Consider the following 20,477-nt stretch of genomic DNA (forward strand, 5'->3'; position numbering starts at 1 on the left):
ATGGCAATTCCAAGCTACCTCTGCACAAACAAATGACCTAAACGCTTCAGTTACCCAGCATTTCTGGAGCTGATATTCAATTCTTCTCTGCTGCATGATTAGATAAAAACAGTCTCGGCTGAGAGACACAAAGCAACAAGGCACTGCAGAAAGGCTAACTGGCTCACAGATCGGTCATATGGTGCGGCAGTGAGCCAGGCGGAGAGTTTGGCGGCCGCTCTGATGTTAACATCTTTAACTTCTGCGCCTGGTGCCAGAGCCATTAGGGGAACTGCACTGAGGGGCAAGAGGAGCGAACTGCGCTACACTGGGGCATCTGCCTGGGGGCAGTCGCAGTCGTCAGTCTCAAAAGGCTAAACTCTTTTCTTTTCCTCCTTCTGTGGTCTTGCAGTTGCTTTTCATTTTGGCACTGATGGGAGTAGCACAGAGACCTCTCACGGCAGTTTTTATAAATCAGTCATTTGAAGCTGTATCATCTGCATCCTATTGCTGAGCGTAATGTCAGTCAGCTCTATGTGATGCATGCGTGATTTTATAATGCCATTCACAGCGCTGTCAGTTCTGTCATATAACATTTCTGCATCCTTGAATTTGGAATTGGCAAGGAAAGCCAAAACAAACGAAAACAGTGTAAATGATCCTAATTGGACTCAAAGATGGCGGTTATACCTGCTGGGCATAGTTCTGTCTCTCACACCAATGGCAGGGGCTTCAGGCCAGCCGGAGGCCATGCCATCAGCTGTCATATACCACGGAAACCCACCCCACCCCACCAAACACACACACACACACACACACACACACACACACACACACACACACACACACACACACACACACACTGTGGAGGAGCAGTAGCCAGGACAGTCTTCCTACTGCCAATTGCAGTATGACAATAAATGCCTCACATTCTTCCTTTATAGGTACTCTGAGGTCCAAGCCAATTTCATGATCTTGACCTACAATACTATTGAACTGGACTAAAGTTTGTACGGTACACAGCACATATTGTGAGTTCATTTCTCATCTCAGTCCTACATGCTGTGCCGTTACACATCATTCGAAGCCTTGGCCATGAGCAAAGAATCACACTATTATCACCTACAGTACCTCAGAAAATTCAATGCAGCCTCAGTCACACGACAAAAAAAAAGCTTTAATAACTGCCAACACTATAAGCTCTGTCAAGGTTCTTATCAATAATGGGAGCATGACTCCATTTCTGGAGACATTCAGTGGAGTGACACAGCGGAGCTGTATCTCGGAACGTTCCGGACATGAGATCATATCTAAGAGAGAGAGAGGGATTCAAGCACTCATCTGTACCCATCCTATCCTTGTCCTCTTGACGCTCCTCCCGGGACCGAGGCTTTTGGACGCGGGCATCGCGAGCATCGCGGGCATCGTGCCCCCCTCCTGCTGACCCCTTCACTCCGCACCTCCCGTCTTGTCCAGGCCCCCCCGGGTGGAGCGGCTACCGGAGCGGAGTTCTCGACGCATCTCGTCCAGGACAAGCCAGATCGCATCAGCCTGTATCTGCCGCACCTCGCCCCGTCTGCGGTGGATTCACAAAACCCCCCTAGAGAGTGACTCAGCTCTTTTGTCCAGCCACGTGTACATCTTCTTCTGAGGCCTGCTGTCCATTCACTGGTGCCGTGCCCGCTCAAAAATGTGATCTGTGCTGACTCCTTCGTCCTACCTCTCAGAGGGACTCTGTCTCTCTCTCGAACTGATAGAGGACAGGACATAAAAGACATGGCTGGATAAAGCTTATAATCCAAATGGTGAGAAAACCTTCTTTATAATAAACAGCTGCTTATCAGCATAAAATGTGATTTCTTGTGACTCTAATATTAATATGGCATTGGCAAGTATTACCACATGAAACTATAGGATTTTCCTAGCGTTTCTTATATGTTCCACAAAGGCCTATTATGTAGTCAAACCTGGCCTTTCACAACCTTGCTCTTTGGAGGAATACATCTGATATCTCCCTCCCCATTGTAGTGGTTCCCTGGTCTGCTAACTGCAGGCAGTAATGTGTGAAAATCCCATTACCCCACACAAATATTTGACCTCTCTGTCTCGGACAGATATGATCAGGTGGGCTTAATGTTATCTCGTGGAGTGCAGAGAGCAATCTGCCAACTAATTCAGTTTGTCAGGTCTTTGCATTGAACCAGGCAGCTCTCTACCTTTTTACCCCATGACCACCCTAGAAATACAAACGCGTATGCGCGTACACACACACACACACACACACACACACACACACAACCACACACACACACAACCACAGACACACACACACACACACACACATACACATACACTTACAGTGTACACACACACACACACACACACACACACACACACACACCTACAGAGAGAGAGAAAGAGAGAGAGAGAGAGATGGATGTCAAGCTCACCTCACCGTGCTGTCAGATACCAATTGTTCTCTTGAAAAAAAGAAGAAAGATAGTCTGGCTTTAATTTTAAAGATGTTATAAACAGACTGCCAGACGGTGATGGATGGGGTGTGGGAAAATTGTCTCCTTGCTCCTTTCGCCACGACATGGGGGCCACATTAATTAGGTGACACAATATTGCTGCTGTCAGCTCAAACAGGAGACACTCGACAGATTTACATGTGCAGCGGTGTCTTACCCTTCACCACCGAGGCACGTGCCAAGCAATCAGACGTGAATATGATTACGGTAAGGTATACCGTATGAATCACACCTTCATGAAAAATTGCTCCACTGAACATCTCACTTTGGTTTCACTCATGAGCTAACAGCTCCAAAACGGGCCCGGAGCAGATATAAATTTAGAGTGATAGGTTGTAATATAAACTAAGAATGACTTGGCTTCCAAACACATAACTTTGTGTTGTCACCCGGCCTTATACACCAAGCCAGAGGCTCTTGCACCTTAGCATGTTGCTATTATAATGACAGACTTCCCAAGTCTCCAGTCATACACCACCATTTCTGCAACAGCTGGATTCCACCAAAAGTTTGCAGTGCTGAATCAGATGTGAATGTTTAGCATATGCAGATGTAGTGTATAGACACGTCTGGCACCGGCCTTGGACTTGAGCTTGCGGCCTCCAACAATAGCGTATAAAGTTCACTTTCACAGTACTGACTGACACTGTATTGCGATCGAAAACATATTGAGAATGAACAGTAGAACAGCAACACTTACGCCCAATTACATTTAATTGAGTGAGTAAAAATAGTCTGCTCTTTCGGCACAGCACCCAGCACACTGGGTAATAAAGTCTCAGCAGAGTATCCACTGTGTTGCTAGGGACCCTGTTGGGCAATCCTTTATGTGCTCTGAAAATAACCATGAAATAATTTTCCTTAATTTCCGTTGACCAGGTTTTTCTGGGTCAGTGGCACTATAATTTTCCGCTCCTGCTAGACGACATTGTTCAAACAATGTACCTTACAACTTGTTTAGTCGCCAACATATCCACAGGTGCTCATATAGACTTATAGAGATATAGAGAAGTTCATTTGATTATTTAATTGTCATTACCATGTGTTAGTCGGTTGGTTTTCTGCTGTTTGTCCTGGTGATTCAAGCTAATCGCATCACATCCAACTCATAAATGATCCTTCACAAACTCTCAAACCATATTTAAAATAACTTACTGTAACTTAAAGTATATTCAGTATCTCTTACCTCACTTTCTCTCTCTCTCTCTCACTGTATATGTGTGTGTCAGTTTGAAAAGATAGTCCAGCTTTGCCACCGGGCATAACAATTCCAATACTGAAACAATGTCACAAACACGCATGAACAAAAACACACACACACACACACACACACACACACACACACACACACAGTGAAACTCTCTATATATCTCTAACTCAGACAGAAGCAGCAGGGGAAGGGATAGAGGAGAGACTGAGCTACAGTGGGGGAGAGAAGAGCGATACCAAACAGAGATAAAAAAATAGAGTGCCATGGGGAGAGAGAGAGAGAGATAGAAAGAGAGAGAGACAGAGAGAGATGCTGTTCATAGTAGGGGATATCTCATAGTGAGAGAATATGAGGAGAGAGGATAAGAGAAGGGGGTTAGACTAACAGAATTAGAGAGAAGAAAGACAGAGAAAGCCTGGCCATTGTAAGATATACCTCAGAGGAGAGAGAGGGAGTTAGAGAGAGAGAGAGAGAGACGAAAGATAGAGTCTGGTCATTATAAGGCATATCTCAGTGAGTGGGAGAGAGAATGAGAGAGAAAGAGAAGAAAGGTAGAGAGGGCCTATAGTGAGCCATATCTCAGAGTGAGAGAATACGAGGAGAAAAAGTGTGTGAGGGAGAGAGAGGGGGGGAGAGAGAGGAAGAAGAAAGATAGAGAGGCTGCCTATTGTGAGGCATATCTCAGAGTGGTAGAGGGAGATTGAGAGAGAGAGTGAGAAAGAGAGAGAGAGAGAGAGAAAGAGAGAGAGAGAGAGAGATGAAGAAGTAGAAAGATGGATAGGCTGGCTATTGTGAGGCATATCTCAGAGTGGTAGAGGGAGATTGAGAGAGCGAGAGAAAGAGAGAGTGAGAGAAAGAGAGAGAGATGAAGAAGAAGTAGAAAGATAGATAGGCTGGCTATTGTGAGGCATATCTCAGAGTGGTAGAGGGAGATTGAGAGAGCGAGAGAAAGAGAGAGTGAGAGAGAGAGAGAGAGATGAAGAAGAAGAAGAAGTAGAAAGATAGATAGGCTGCTCTATTGTGAGGGGAGCGTTCGGGAGTGCTGAGTCAGGCTGACACCTGAGTCCCCGGGTGATGGGAAAGGAGAGCAGGAGGCCCTCTCTCAATTGATTGACCTGTCAGGACAAAAGAGGTGGACAGCACCTTCCCTGGCCTCTCCTGGACGCTATCACTCCGGGGTGATTCCCCACACTTACCAGCAGCCACTGCGTGTCATCTCCTCGCCCCCTCTTTTAATTGATGACATTTCAGTATTCTTCAGGGAGCGATATATTAGAGGGCTCAGTACAATGTCCAGCTGCGGAGCCTATAGTAGCCTCATTTCCTAATAAAAATACATGATCCTTGCCTTCTCAAATGCAATTGAGGACTTTACGATGACTCAGTATGTCTCATAAATGGTGCATTCCATCAGGAGTGATTCTGGTCGTCCGTTATATCAATCATCAAGGATAGCAGATGTGCTGGCATTCACAGTGTATGTCAAAATAGCGCTAATTACCGGTAATGAATTCAGCACTTCAAATGAATGACAACGAAATTAACATACATGTATTTAACAACAAAAAGCAATGCATCATAAGCTGCTTTCCCTCCACCGCTGTCTATACCTTACTGTAGGACCGGCAAATACTGGCTCGAGACTACAAAGCACACTGATTTCTTTTCTGCTTTTCAATAATTCATTATGTTGGTCTCGGAGCGTCCTTCAGGGTGTTTTTTTATTTTTTTGAAGTGGATGAAGCATTTAATTCACGAATGTTTGTGGCCACACAAATCCAAACCGTTAGATAAACATTGGCTTCAGAGGGGGGGGGGGGGGGAAGCTTGCTGTAACCGGACATCCACTGTAGAGTGAAACATGATGTAAAAGCAATGGGAGATTTGACCAAGGATGCACTCATCATCAGGTCAACACCTGCAGTGTTGTGTTCCTGAAAGCTCGGAAAGAGGTTAGGAAATCTTAAGAGGCTATAGTATTCAATATCCTTTGTCTACACAAACAGAGCCATTTCCTGTGATATACCACAAGCTCAAGGTTATGTTTCACGCACACAGTAAGCGTGCTCACCTTACCTTCAACTTATCACCGATTCCACACTGAAATAATCTACCCCCGTCCTGCTTTGCTGCTGCTTCTGTTCTAATACATCACACTATAAAATCTCATTCCACATATTCCAAATTGAAATAAAACAGCTCCGGGTATCTTGACACAGGAAACATAACAACCAACATAGGAAGCCAATTTTGTGTGTTTTTTTTTATGAAAGACTGGGATTTTCAGTCATTTTATTTTTTGGTCCCATTACCTGGCACGGCTCTTCTGCTTCTGGCGTCTCTGATCCATCACCAGTGGAGAGCGAGTTTGTCCCGGGTGATTGGATCAGCCCCTCTGTGGTGTTGATCAGCCAGTGCATCCACTCATTCCACTGTGACATCGGATCTGATGACTAGATACATCTCCGCTCCGATGGCTACCTGACGGACGGATGGACGGACCCACCGCCTGCCTGGGCCTTTGGTTTGGGAAAGTGAAAATTATTTTCTGACTGTCAAATTGTTCCAGTAAAAGAGAGTCCGAATTGGCGTGTGTGTGTGTGTGTGTGTGCGTGTGCGTGTGCGTGTGCGTGTGCGTGTGCGTGCGTGTGTGTGTGTGTGTGTGTGTGTGTGGTCAGCTTTGTGTGTCGAGAGAAAATAAATGAGGCCGGTGCTATCAGTGTTTCTCATGGGATACTCCGTGAACAGGACTGAGGGGAAAATGTTGAGGAGGGCTGGTTGATGCGATCGGATAGGCAGACATGCACCAAAGTACAACCTATCCCATGGCAGCCCTGCAATTAGGAAGTCATTTCTTATTACAATGTAGAGTCTATTGCCATCTTTATTAGTACTAATGAATGTATAGAGAAGGCACACTGAGACACAACATTTTGCATCATGCATTTAATTCTTCCTTTGGGAAACATGCATGAGAAATGCATTGGAATTTAGCAGCAAATGAGTGTAGCACCCTCCAAAAGCAACCCAATTTGCTCTCTCTCTCTTTCTGTCTCTGTCTCTCATGCCACCCGTATGTATGATATGCAATATATGGGTCTGTTCGACTGTGTCTGCAAGATTGAACTGTTCAATGTGAAATCAGAAAAAAAAAAAAAAAAAAATCCCATATTTTGGAATACAGCTAAAGCTTATAAAGTGAAGTAAATGGTAAAAATGGTATGTACTTCACTCACAATGCATTGTCTTCTGCTGTCATCTGAATAAAAACACCAATGGCAAGTATGTTGTGCTGAGAGAACAGATCTCCAAACTGAACTACAGCGCCAGTTCAGAGGGAATACCCAAAAGATCAGGTGTCTACTGGGAAAGATGAATCCGTCTCCAAGAGCAATCATTTATATTCATACCACACTGAGACGCATTATTTTTATTCATTCTGGGTTTTATTCAGGCTATAGCTCACATTTGGGGTGCACTTATTTTTGAGCTGTCTGTTCATGGTGTCTGTGCTCCACAAACTCCTTTTTTATAAGGCTCAGAAACTGACACGGCTTATAAGATAGCTTTGGTGAGTAGTTTGATAACAATAAGCCATTGACCATCAGCTTTTTTGATATGGAGTATATATTGTCCTTTCAGTCTTGTATATTTTTTGATCCAACTGGTGCTACCAACCATTTTCGAGAAAATAACATAACAGCCTTCAAGTGATGATTTTCAACAAATAAATATACCATTGATGAGATAGAAAAGACCAAGTAAGCCCTAAAGAGATGTATTGCAAAGAAATATATTCAATTGAAAAGTAGAAAGACCAGAAGAAGTCCAAAATAAATACAATGCATAATCACTTTATTTGAAAAGTTTAACATGATTTCACAAAATATGTATTGTTATCTAAATAAATACATGTACATACAAATCATCAAATACATCAAGAAAGAAAAGATGCACAGAGAGAACACACTGACACCCTGAACAGAACCAACCCCTCCTCCCTAAACACACACTCCTAAACCCTCTTAGTGGTCAGCCGACCCAAAGTAGGCACACCTTCTCACTCGGAACCGGCGGCCCAGTTTGATGGCCCCAATCGATACCCACAGTTCACCCACTTTACGAGCAATTCTGTCCTTCAGACTCCAAGAACGGATCGTACCTCGCTAACCTCCCCCTGGACTCTTTCCGACCCTCTGTCTGAGCTGTCCACATGATCCTTAACTTGTCCTGAAAATACCAGCCATGTCACATGGGAAACCTTTGGTGTGGAAAACTGAAACTCTGTGGTACTTTTTAAGGCTTAATGACTAGACTCCAATTTCAATTTCTATGCAGTTATTGCACCATTCTTCGACATTGGATGTAACTTTGGATACTCAACTGCTGGAATGGGAAAATTGTGTATTTTTCCCAAACAATTTCCCAAGTCAAGCATGTTATTTGATTGAATAAATGTCCAACAAATGCGCCAGCATCACTGGCGTGATAAAAACTAGTTTAATAGCAAAGAATGCATATTTACTTTGTTTCCAGTTGACTAGCAGTGAGTAACTCAGAAATCCACTTCCCAATCATTCACTCAGTCAAACATCTCATTTAGCTATCGCTAACATCAGCACAACCTATGCTGTAAAGCCGGATGTGCAGAAGTGACAAAATCACACGCGACACGTAGGTAATGACTTCCCTAATTATTTCCTTGCACTCGATTAGCCTATACAAGGGTCATTTAATTAATTAGACCTCATGCGGTCGACCTCTTCTCTCTATCTCTCTCTCTCCATCTCAAGTGCTTTGCTTGTATCACACTATTTTAAATTATGTCGTAATGAAAATTAAATGAGTCGACTATGGCATGAAGAACTTTGGAAGGTTTTCTCAAATTAGTTCAGAAGTGTGTTGAGAAGTGTGTTTAACTGATGATCTGAGATCAATAATTCATATTTCATATTTGATCCTGCAAATTCATATTTACAGCAATCTGGAGTTACAGAGCTGAGCAGACAAATGTTGTTATGAAGTTTTCCAAGCACTGAGACTCTTTTGAAATCATAAAATGAATGGATTTAATCACCTAAGAAAAATACGGAATAATATGATATTGTTTGTTTATACCACTAGGAGGCCATCAACATGCCAGTTGCTGTTATTCTAATCTTTATCATCTAGGACGTCATGAACACGCTGAGCAAACTGGTGGGCAATCAGAGATCTCAAATAAACAAGGGAACATCACCTCACAATGCAAAAACGCCGCTCACCCCTGTTCACATGCTAACATGAAACCAGACTTTTCCCAAATCTCCACTTTTGCTGGAGTTTTCACTTTTCAGTAATAGTCGTTTTCAGTGATAAAATCTCTGTTTTCATGAAAATGAAGGGCACACCGCATGAAAATATATATGTGTTTTTTCTTACGTGTAAACGAGGCCTCAAGGAGATGAGAATGAGCTGGTCAGAACTCCTCATGATGTCAAGAGGGGAAGCTTGTTGAATAAAACCATCCCAATTTTTCCTACCTGGACAAAGTTTAAACTCTAAGCTGAATAACTAAAGTAGATAGGTTTGCTTTCTTCTCACAAACTTGGGACCAAAATGTCAAAGTAAACCCATCGAGCAATATGCTTGTGTGAACAGGGCACTCTGAGCAGGGCTTCTCACACAGGGTTGAGCACAGTGGAAGCTTCTTCCTTTTGGTGTTTTGACAAGATGACATAGATGTTTTTTTTAAGACCTCAAGAAATTATTTCAAATTGTGGGAAAAGAGATAATATACAGTATGTGACCTTTGAAAATGATTACAGCAATAGTTGGTTAATAGTTAAGGACTGGAAGTATGTGGTCAAGTTGGTACTTGATTGATTATGCATACCAAACCAGAACCTGGCCATCTGAATCAAATTAATCCACTGGACTGAATATGAGTCTTCAATAATTTGTTAAGGGCACGGAGGTTCATGACATTTTAGAGACTTTACTATTTGCTTTCTGTATAAAAATATGCTTTGTCTTTGCCATTCTCAACTCTCACAAGTCTGAATTCATGAATGCAGAGTAACCAAGATCGAGGAAGAAAGTAAAAAAAAAAAAAAAAAAAACAGTGAATACATATGAAAAGAAAAAAAAAATTGGCAGGGCTGTAAAAATTCAAAGACCGTTCTGGTTCTCGCTGAATTTTTGAAGCCTGCTAACTCTGGGTCCGACGAGAGCCATGTTTGATATGACAGTGGGAGGAAAAGGCGGTCAGGCTTCAAAGTGGCAGCCCTGCAGGGCCTAAGCATTTGAATGGTGACGCGTGAGGGTAAATAAGCAGACAGCAGGTGTCCTCTCTCTTCAAGTACTGACAGTACTGACCTTAAATAAGCGCGCTGTGGCACCATTTTTTTTTCTTTTTTCATGAGAGGAAAGAATTTCAGTGCCCAGAGCTGTAGAAGAGTCCAGAAAAAGCAAGGAAATGAGGCTGGATTTGGTTTGTGCATGCAAAGTATTAACATTCTAGCCGTTTTTCACCGATACATGTGCTGTACATTTAAATCACTCTGTGTCAACTCACTTCTCCTATTGCGTGTGTCATAAGGATTGATGATAGACCTACCATAATAGTGAACCTGCACTTGTTCTGTCAATTGTTGTTGTGTGACTCCATATAGTCAAATTTAAGATTTCAGTGTTCAGTTTTTGTCTGTTGTCTATTGCCACATGTAGGTGATTCCTGAGTAAATGAATTAAGGAAATGGGCAATTGTAATGCTGCAGCAAAATCACACCACTGAGACCAAAATTACCCAAAAATAGACAAACACCTCTGATACACTTCAGTGATGTTGTAACTTCATCTCCATTTTACAATTCAATGGCTTGCTGTTTGTTTTTGTTTTATATCTACCCTCACTGTTGTTGTTGTTTTTTTGTTTGTTTGTTTGGAAAACAGGTTGCTGAATTATTGATGAGGATTATTTCAGAGGGATAGATGTGCTTCATGATGCTTTTAATGAAAAGGCTCATAGTTTTAAATAATTGCGTAAGGTTCTGCTTTTATTGTCTTCCCTGCAACACATTGGCTGTATAGCAATGTATAACATTTATCATCTGGATGTGAACTCCACAGTACAGTACAGTGCAACACAGCACAGCAGAATAGAACATAAACCTGTAATCTATGTCACATAATGTTTGGGAAGGTTCAGTGAATATGGATTTATTCATGAAATTACTCATTCAGATTCCCCTGACTACTACTTTGTTTAATCTACACATCTGGGTTACATCAATCATTAAAAAGAGAAAACATTGGAAAGTCATTGGAGAAATGAAGATCGTTGAACATTGCATTGATTTGAAAGGAGACCCATTACGGTATTTGTGTCGACAGCTTTCGGATAATACCGGTCTCATTATGGTGAGGAAAGTACACTGGAGAGCGCACTACAGTATAGAGTGGTAAACAATTGAGATCTCAAAAACACAGACATGTCGCTATGCAACTGTATAATGCGCAGAGGCTTTTGGTCTGTTGTGTCTGAACAATGCACAGTCTGTGGATGGCCAGAGCCAGCATAATGGGAACAAACTAAAGATGAACTCGAACTTGTTTGGATCCCCTTTGAGAACAATCTTGACCTCTTCTACACTTCCTGACGCACGAGGGGCAGTGGCTGTAAGTGGCAGAGAAGAGAGCCTCTCATGCAAAACTCTCGTCTTTGCTCTTTCACTAACCCCCCACCCCCCCCCCCCCCCCAGCCATATTCCCATCAAGGGCTCTCAACATCACTCACCCTCTGTTCTTCTCCCTCAGAAAGATCCTATCCATTCCACAATGCTTTTCATTTTTTTTTTCTTGTGAGTTGAGTCCTACCATGTTGTCCATTCAACCATTCAAGAGCCTTTACGAGGCCGTTTAGCTTTTCATCCAGAATCCATTTTCCTTCAGCTCAGCTGCCAACAATGCCCTGAAGGCTTTTACATGTGGTTGATCAAAGGTTAGAAGAAGGCTAGCACAGTTGTATTAACTAAATAAAACATCTATAAATAGTGTAATTATTAATGTTTTCTGACTCTAGTTTCCGAGACAGCTTCCAGAGTTTTGACACATCATAAGTACTTAGGGAAAGATTGAGAGACTGCTATGTGGACAGTTGAAGCCCTTGGCAGGATCAGTGAGCTCTCTTTCTATTTAACCAAATGAAACTTTTGACAGTGTCTGTCAACTGAGTGTGACAGGGGAAATATGAATTTATAGACAAGCTGTTCTGTGTGAACTCACTGTCCTCAATTCCAATAGTATATGCAAGACACAAGACACACTTTTTATGTAAGCATGTTATAGCACATGACCTTATCCTAGCATCAAATCATCTGCCTGACATGGTGATGACCCTTTTTCTGTCAGAGTTTTGGCAGTGTCATGCTAGATTCTTAGTTCTTGTTGATGGAACACATACTGTTTGCATATGCATGTGTGTGTGTGTGCACTGTATGTGTATGTCTGTGTGTGTGTGTGTGTGTGTGTGCTCATAAGTGTGTGTGTGTGTGTGTGTACTCATAAGTGTGTGTGTAACACAGGTAAACTATAAGGCAATTAGGCCTATACCTGGAACTGGAATATCAGTGGCTCCAAGAGGCAGACCAAAAGTTGTAGCAAAACGTATTTATTTTGTTAATTCATAGATAAGATAATGGCTTGTACTACCACAGACACAAAGGTTCAAGTACCCCCAACCCTGCAAACAAACGTGTAAAAGTAACACTGCAAGGATCACGCTATAAGGCAATATCAAAATCACACCAGTCTCTCACACGGGTATAAATCTTACTGCAAGGGTCACGCTATAAGGAAATATCAAAATCACACCAGCCTCTCACACGGGTATAAATCTTACTGCAAACAATTAATACACACAGCACTGCAACCGTGAAACAAGGCAAGCTGGGGGCATTGCAACCTCACGATAGGGCATACAAACATAGTTAAAATAGACATGCATATAAAGAATAAATATCAAACATTTACATTTACCCAGGCGGGAAGTGCGACGGTCGGGAGAATGCGTTGCCTGCCGCTACAATTACAGCAGCACTAAACATGAACTGATTTGCGCTCTAGACTACAACAAATTAATTCAACTTCACATATCTCACCAACTCACGTTAATGGCGATTTTCGTGGCGTGCACTCCCGACTCCCGCATTTCCCAGACAAAGCGGCCGCTTCTCACCTGAGTCTCAAACATTTTAAAAACATACGTTCATCCACACACCTCCCTCACACCTCTGTGACGTCATGACGCAAGTTCATTCACTCAACCAGAGCGCAGCACAGGATGAGATCCAATCACACAAGCAGGACACAACACACACCCAAAACGAAAGGCACTGTGTCAAATAACAAACAGACAGTATCCAAATCACCTCAACCACACAAAAATAACCCTCTACTGGACGTCGTTACATCCCTCCCCACTTTGCAATAGCCATGTCCTCATGGCAGCTTGTCCGTTACGCTTCTTCAATGAGACGAGTGGGTGGCGCCCCCAAGTTAGAGCGAATGGATCGTCTCACACATTGTGATGGGGTTGGGGTAGTTCCAGCACCTGACGGTTGCTGGCTGAGAGGCTGACCATCGTCCTGTTCAGGTTCTTGTTGGAGCGCAAATGTTCTTACAGCAGGCTGTGGACCAGACTGATCATAGACAGTCGAGGTTGGCTGATCATCGCACGCTGGGGTGTGTTGCCGAATCGTCATACCAGAACAGTCATTGTCTGGCAATGGAGCAGTGTTGGATTGACCATCTGTGGAGGAAACTGGAACCAGACAGATGGATAGTTCGTCGTCCCCTGGGATGGACTGTATGCTGCCCCCGCTGGAGCGGTCATCGTCCCGCAGAGCAGTAGTGCTGGGTTGGCCAATCAGTAAGGGACCTGCAAAAGACAGACCATTCCACAGGGAGGCAGAAGGCCCCACATTACCTTGTGGAGAAACAATAGGTGGAATGTTAGATGGCACAACAGAAACAGGACATGGTTTCATTAAATTTCTGTGTAATACCATTTCTCTCCCCTCCCCGGTTTCTGGCTTTACCACATAAACAGGTAGATCAACATTAGGTTGTTTCACAATCACATATGGTTCATTTTCCCAATAATCTGTCAATTTTCCATAAGGCCTAGCACCCCGTTTCTTTAAGAGAACCCTCTCCCCGGGAAGTAAAGGCAAGTTAAGGGGACAATTATCATAATGTGTCTTTTGATGCATCTTGACCTTTCCTGTCTGCTCCCTTGCCGCGCTATGGGCATAAGACAGCCTGCGGTGGTGCGCATGTACCCACTCAGGTAGAGGATCTGACACATCTGGAGGAGATGTCCCTAAGGCCACATCGACTGGCAGGCGTGGGTGCCATCCCAAAAGAAGATAGGAGGGTGTGTGGTTGGTGGAACTATGCACGGCATTGTTATATAAGAAAATCAACTCTGGGAGGTATGATGGCCAGTGTGACTTTTTATCATTCTCCAGTGTGCCTAACAATTGCAGAAGAGTGCGGTTCATTCGCTCACAACCCCCATTCCCCTGAGGGTGATATGGGGTAGTATGAGTTTTCTTGATCTTATATAGGGCGCACAACTGCTGCATCACATGCGATTCAAAATTTGGACCTTGGTCAGCATGTAGTTGTTTTGGGCATCCAAAGAAACGGATAACATTTTCCCATAATGCCTTTGCTGTTGTTGCTGCTGTCTGATCCCGCGTTGGGACAGCCCACACATACTTAGTAAAGGCATCTATCATCACCAACACATACTGGAGTCCCTCTGAGGATGGAGGTAGTTTAAGAAAGTCCATTTGTAGTATTTCCAGAGGAAATGACGTAATGATTGGGACCAATGGGGCTTTCGTTCGAGTTGTGGGAGCTTTTCGCAAGAAGCAGCGAGAACAAGATGTACTCCAATCCAACACATCACGACCCTGTCCCACCCAGAAGAAGCGACTTCGCATCAGATGGAGTGTCTTCTCTCCCCCAAAGTGGCCTGCGTGCTCATGGCATAGCTTCCAGGCTTGTTTTCTCCATGTAGCTGGCAACACCAGTTGGTGCCACTCTGCCAAACTTTTAGGGTCTCTCAAGCTACGGTACAAGATGTCATTCTTTAAGAAGAGTCTGGAGCGATGTTTCCACAGACGTTTCGCCTCTACAGGGAGTGCTGCTCTCGCTGCAGGTGGAAAGTGTCGTCGTCCTAGGGCCTCTATGACTGCACGGATTACCGGATCATTCCCTTGGGCCTGTTTCCAGTCCACAGAGGTCATCTCAGGGCACTGTTGGGCGGCATCAAGAGGTTTGACAGCTGGGGATCCCAGGCCTATTGTGTCACAGCAAGCATGCACCACCTCAGAGCATACCGTTTCCATCGGGTCAACGTCCTCCTCTCCAGGGTCGTTGGTCTGTAGGGGCACTCGAGACAGAGCATCTGCATTAGCATTTGTTTTCCCTGCTCGGAATTTAATCTCAAAGTTATAATTTGCTAGTTGAGCAGCCCATCTCTGTTCTACACTCCCTAAATTTGCAGTTTGTAAATGAGCAAGGGGATTGTTGTCAGTAAAAACAAGAAATTTTGCACCTAGCAGATACTCATGGAATTTCTGTGTAATGGCCCACTTAAGGGCCAGAAATTCCAATTTAAAGGAGCTATAGTTTGAGTCATTCTTTTCTGATGGATGTAAACTACGGCTCGCGTAGGCTATAACTCGCTCCTTCCCCTGCCGGACTTGGGCTAAAATAGCTCCCAAACCCCTGTGACTGGCATCAGTGTAAAGCACAAAAGGAAGTGTGAAATCGGCATATGCCAACACAGGCGCTTGGACTAGTGCCTGCCTTAGCTGTTGAAAGGCGTCTTCTGCCTCAGCGCCCCAGTCCTTTAGTGGCTGTGTCTTCTGACGAGTATGGTTCCTGGATTGGCCACAAAGGAGCTTGTTAAGAGGCATGGCAACTTTAGAAAAATCTTTTATAAAGCGGCGGTAGTAGCCAGTCAGCCCTAGAAATGCTCTAAGTTCCCGAACTGTAGTTGGTTGTGGCCATTCCTGTATAGCTTCTACCCGCTCATGTAAAGGTGCAATGCCTTGCTCAGACACCACATGACCCAGGTATTTTACCTCTTTTTGGAAGAGAAAGCACTTACTGGGCTTCAATTTAAGACCTTGGTCTGCCAAGCGCTGGAACACCAGCTCAAGTCGCTGTAGATGGGATGAGAAGTCAGGTGAAAAAATAATAATATCATCCAAATAAATTAATAAACTTTGAAAGTTTAAATCCCCTAAACAAGCCTCCATTAATCTTTGAAATGTAGCTGGCCCGTTACATAACCCGAATGGCATGCGATCCCATTCATACAAGCCCATGGGTGTTATAAAAGCTGTTTTTTCCCTGTCCTCTGGGTGAACAGGGACCTGCCAGTATCCACTGGCCAGATCCAGAGTAGAGAAGAACTTCGCCTGGGAAAGCATGGTCAAAGACTCCTCAACACGTGGGAGGGGGAAGGCGTCTTTACGTGTAAGGGTGTTTAATTTACGGTAATCCACACAAAAACGTGTGGACCCGTCCTTCTTTTTCACCAACACAATTGGCGAAGCCCATGGACTTGTGCTCTTGTGTATAATGCCGGCTTCCAACAGGTCTTGTAGGAGAACACGCACCTCTTGATAGAGGCTAGGGGCAATTTGACGATGACGCTGTCGAACTGGAGCCGAATCACCTGTGGGAATCTCGTGAAAAACAGTATGGGTGTACCCGTAGTCATCATCACTCAAGGCAAAAACATGTCTGTATTGAGCCAGTAAACATCTCACCTCTTGGGTCTCTTTGGAGGACAGTCCAGAATTCTCCAGCTCTACTGGGATGTTGCTTGGGTCAGAACTAGGGAGGGAAACTTCTGGTTCAAGGTGGACTTCCATCACGCCAGCCGTCTCCATCGATAGTTGCACTGCACCCGAGACAACATCTGTTGGTTTAATCAAGGACATTTGAGCTAATTTCTGGTACTTTTTGAGAAAAAGGGGGCGGTTACACAGGTTTTTCAGTCTTACTGGGACAGTGTTTCCTTTAGCAGACACAACAGCCCGAGCTACCCAATAGGCCTCTGTCTCTGGTGGTGCCTCAACCAACCCAAAGTATGGCCGACCTCCTGGTCCACCACGCACACGTCCTGGAAGAACCATCTCTTTTCCCGGTGGTACTTCAGTGTTGGTCAGTACTCTCACAAAACTCACTTCACCATGACCATCATTGAATTTGGCTTCTTCACTACAAAGTCGCATTGCGGACGTCCACGCCTGACGGCCAGATGGGGTCGCTTCGAGCACCAGATCCAGGTTAGCATGCTCTCTTGATGGGATCTTATCTTTAAACAAAATGGACCAACAGTGACGGAGAATATTCATTCCTAACAAGCATGGGCTACGGGTTAGACATTGATCTCGCACTACAATAATGCCACAGCTGGGGAGTGTCAGACCGCCGATACCAACAGTTGTTTCTAGGCACCCAACATACGGGATCGACCTCCCATTAGCAGCTGTAAGCGAGAGCCATGCAGAGGGGTCTTGTAACTGAGCACCACAGTCTCCAAACAGTTCTTTAAATGTACTTTCTTTTAAAAGACTAACTTGAGAGCCAGTATCGATCACACATGGCACTTCCTGTTCGGCCAACCGTGCCATAACAATGGGGCTTTGTCCTACCAAGTTGTTAAGAGCTCTTCCTCTCACCCCGGTTTCCCCCACTGACAACCCCGCGTCAGTGGGGAATACTAGTTTAAAGGGCGCGAGCCCACAGAATTTGAGCGCTCCCGCTGCTGACAATGCCTCTGGATGTGACCTGGCTGATGGCATTGGCTACAAATGGGTTTCCCGTCAGAAGTATATTGATGTAAGCGGGGTGCATGGGGCCTAAAAGACTGCCTATTTGTATAAGAGGGGGTTGGTAGACTAGATCGCCGCCCCCTATGGTAGTCGTATGACTCATAGTTCTGTCCAGTCATGCTTCTAGAGGTTAAGCTAAACTCCTCTCTAAGCTCACTCGCAATACCTTTTGAAAGTGTCACCATCTGGTCCTTGATCTCAGCAGCCATTTCCTCTCTTAGTTCTTTCTTCAACTGTTGGAGGTCAACCTGGGTGGAAGGAAGTCTTGTTACCTGTCCCACAGCATCACATGCAGCTAGGCCAACCTCTCCGTTCACTTCCAGGCGTATGGAGGCCTCTCGATAAGTAGCTGCAAAAGACAGATCTGGAGTAGACCGAATGAGAGTACGCAATTCTCGTTTCAACAGTTTATCTTGCATTCCATCCACAAACTGATCACGCATTAGGGAATCGCAGTTACGCATACTGACTGAATCTTTTTGCTGCAGCTTTTTAAAGAGCTCCTGTAGTCTGAGAGAGAAGTCAGACACTGTCTCAGATGGTTGCTGTCGGCAGCTGAAACATAGAGAGCGGAGGACTGAGGCAGACATTTTATCCCCATAAAGATCTTGAAGCCTATCAAAGACTTTCTTAGCAGTGTTTCTGTTCTCTACAGCAGTGACCAATATTTGCCGTTTGGCATCCCCCTCTAATTGATTTAAAATAAAATCAACTTGTACACTGTCTGGGATTTTATACATTCGAAACATTGCGTTTAAATTTTCAACCCATTCAGTCAGGCTTATTTCTGAGTCCCTCCCCTTAAATCTTTGCCCCCACATATTGCCTGAAAAAAAAGGTGACATTAGCATTGGTGTAAAATTTGACTCAGCAGATGATGTACCCTCCCCTGAAAGAGACATTTTAGCACAATGGTCTTAATTGAGGCCACTGAAAACCAGTCCAGGCCCTGCTTAGCAGCGCCAGTTGTAACACAGGTAAACTATAAGGCAATTAGGCCTATACCTGGAACTGGAATATCAGTGGCTCCAAGAGGCAGACCAAAAGTTGTAGCAAAACGTATTTATTTTGTTAATTCATAGATAAGATAATGGCTTGTACTACCACAGACACAAAGGTTCAAGTACCCCCAACCCTGCAAACAAACGTGTAAAAGTAACACTGCAAGGATCACGCTATAAGGCAATATCAAAATCACACCAGTCTCTCACACGGGTATAAATCTTACTGCAAGGGTCACGCTATAAGGAAATATCAAAATCACACCAGCCTCTCACACGGGTATAAATCTTACTGCAAACAATTAATACACACAGCACTGCAACCGTGAAACAAGGCAAGCTGGGGGCATTGCAACCTCACGATAGGGCATACAAACATAGTTAAAATAGACATGCATATAAAGAATAAATATCAAACATTTACATTTACCCAGGCGGGAAGTGCGACGGTCGGGAGAATGCGTTGCCTGCCGCTACAATTACAGCAGCACTAAACATGAACTGATTTGCGCTCTAGACTACAACAAATTAATTCAACTTCACATATCTCACCAACTCACGTTAATGGCGATTTTCGTGGCGTGCACTCCCGACTCCCGCATTTCCCAGACAAAGCGGCCGCTTCTCACCTGAGTCTCAAACATTTTAAAAACATACGTTCATCCACACACCTCCCTCACACCTCTGTGACGTCATGACGCAAGTTCATTCACTCAACCAGAGCGCAGCACAGGATGAGATCCAATCACACAAGCAGGACACAACACACACCCAAAACGAAAGGCACTGTGTCAAATAACAAACAGACAGTATCCAAATCACCTCAACCACACAAAAATAACCCTCTACTGGACGTCGTTACATGTGTGTGCATGCTTCCTTATTTTGATTCCACTTTAACGAGGCACGCTGCGCCGCTCAGGGCTGTGTTTTAAGGGGAGCGAGACGAGGGAGAGAGGGAGCCTGGACGCGTCCCACGTCGACGGGTGGATCAGGCGATGAACTCACAGTGGGAGTCCTGCCCCGAGGCCGAGCACCGCGTGCCGAGACGAGACGCACTGATCTTGACGAGAGCTCATTTCTACTTTTCTCTCTCTCTCTCTCTCTCTCTCTCTCTCTCTCTCTCTCTATCTATCTCTCGTCTGTCTGCGTATGATGTGTGTGGAGAACAGTGTCGTCTCGGCAGCGCTGTGTAGTGCCTGTCCCTGGTGTTTCAGATCTCCTCGCTGCACAAGACGGAGTGTTGTCTGGGAGGATGGGAAGATATTCTTTTTTTGGTGATGTGTACGTTGTGTACTGTAGTTTCGCATCCGATGCGCATCAGTTTATTCTGTCTCTGACAACATTTGTGTGGGGATGTGAGTTGGGAATTTTAACCCCTTCGGCGACTAAACATCATGATGCACGATGAATAACAATTGTTTTGAATGTGATCCGTTTTTCCCCATGGGAGTTACATCTTACATACCAACACCACAGACTCCATTCAATACTTCTGTCATTTACCTAGTCCCACATACATAGCCAGCACAGGCCTGTAGAAGAAGTCATATTTCTTTTGAACTGAAAAGGTCTCTGAGGCCAAACCACGGCTTGAGTTCCCCCCCTCAGCTTGAGGTACCCTGATGCTTACTTGACATTTACCCTGAGCTGGAAGCCTGGGCTCCAGAACCGAAAGCGGCACTTTGATCCACGATGTATTTATTCAGCAGAGAGGGTTCTTAATGTCATGTGTGAAAAGGTGACCAGGAAGAGGGGGAAATGGACTGTATGGCACTTGATTAATGGTTTAAGGTTCTGGCCATTCTCCTGCTCGATATGCCAGTCGCAGAATTACATCAAAACCTCTGAA

The 20,477-nt window shown here is 44.4% G+C and overlaps 1 protein-coding gene across 1 annotated transcript; it reads right to left on the reverse strand.

The window, feature by feature from the left end:
* Positions 1 to 1,428: 1,428 nt before the first annotated feature.
* Positions 1,429 to 18,523, reverse strand: LOC134071743 (uncharacterized). Its single transcript, XM_062528580.1, has 3 exons — positions 17,791 to 18,523; positions 15,583 to 17,104; positions 1,429 to 1,555 (listed from the first exon to the last, which is right to left on the reverse strand). The coding sequence occupies exons 1-3, from the start codon at positions 18,473 to 18,475 to the stop codon at positions 1,429 to 1,431; spliced, it is 2,334 nt and encodes a 777-aa protein (XP_062384564.1). The 5' UTR covers positions 18,476 to 18,523.
* Between the last annotated feature and the right edge of the window lie 1,954 nt (positions 18,524 to 20,477).

This window comes from Sardina pilchardus, chromosome 23 (assembly GCF_963854185.1).
Source record: "Sardina pilchardus chromosome 23, fSarPil1.1, whole genome shotgun sequence".
In the NCBI taxonomy this organism is placed as follows: domain Eukaryota; kingdom Metazoa; phylum Chordata; class Actinopteri; order Clupeiformes; family Clupeidae; genus Sardina; species Sardina pilchardus.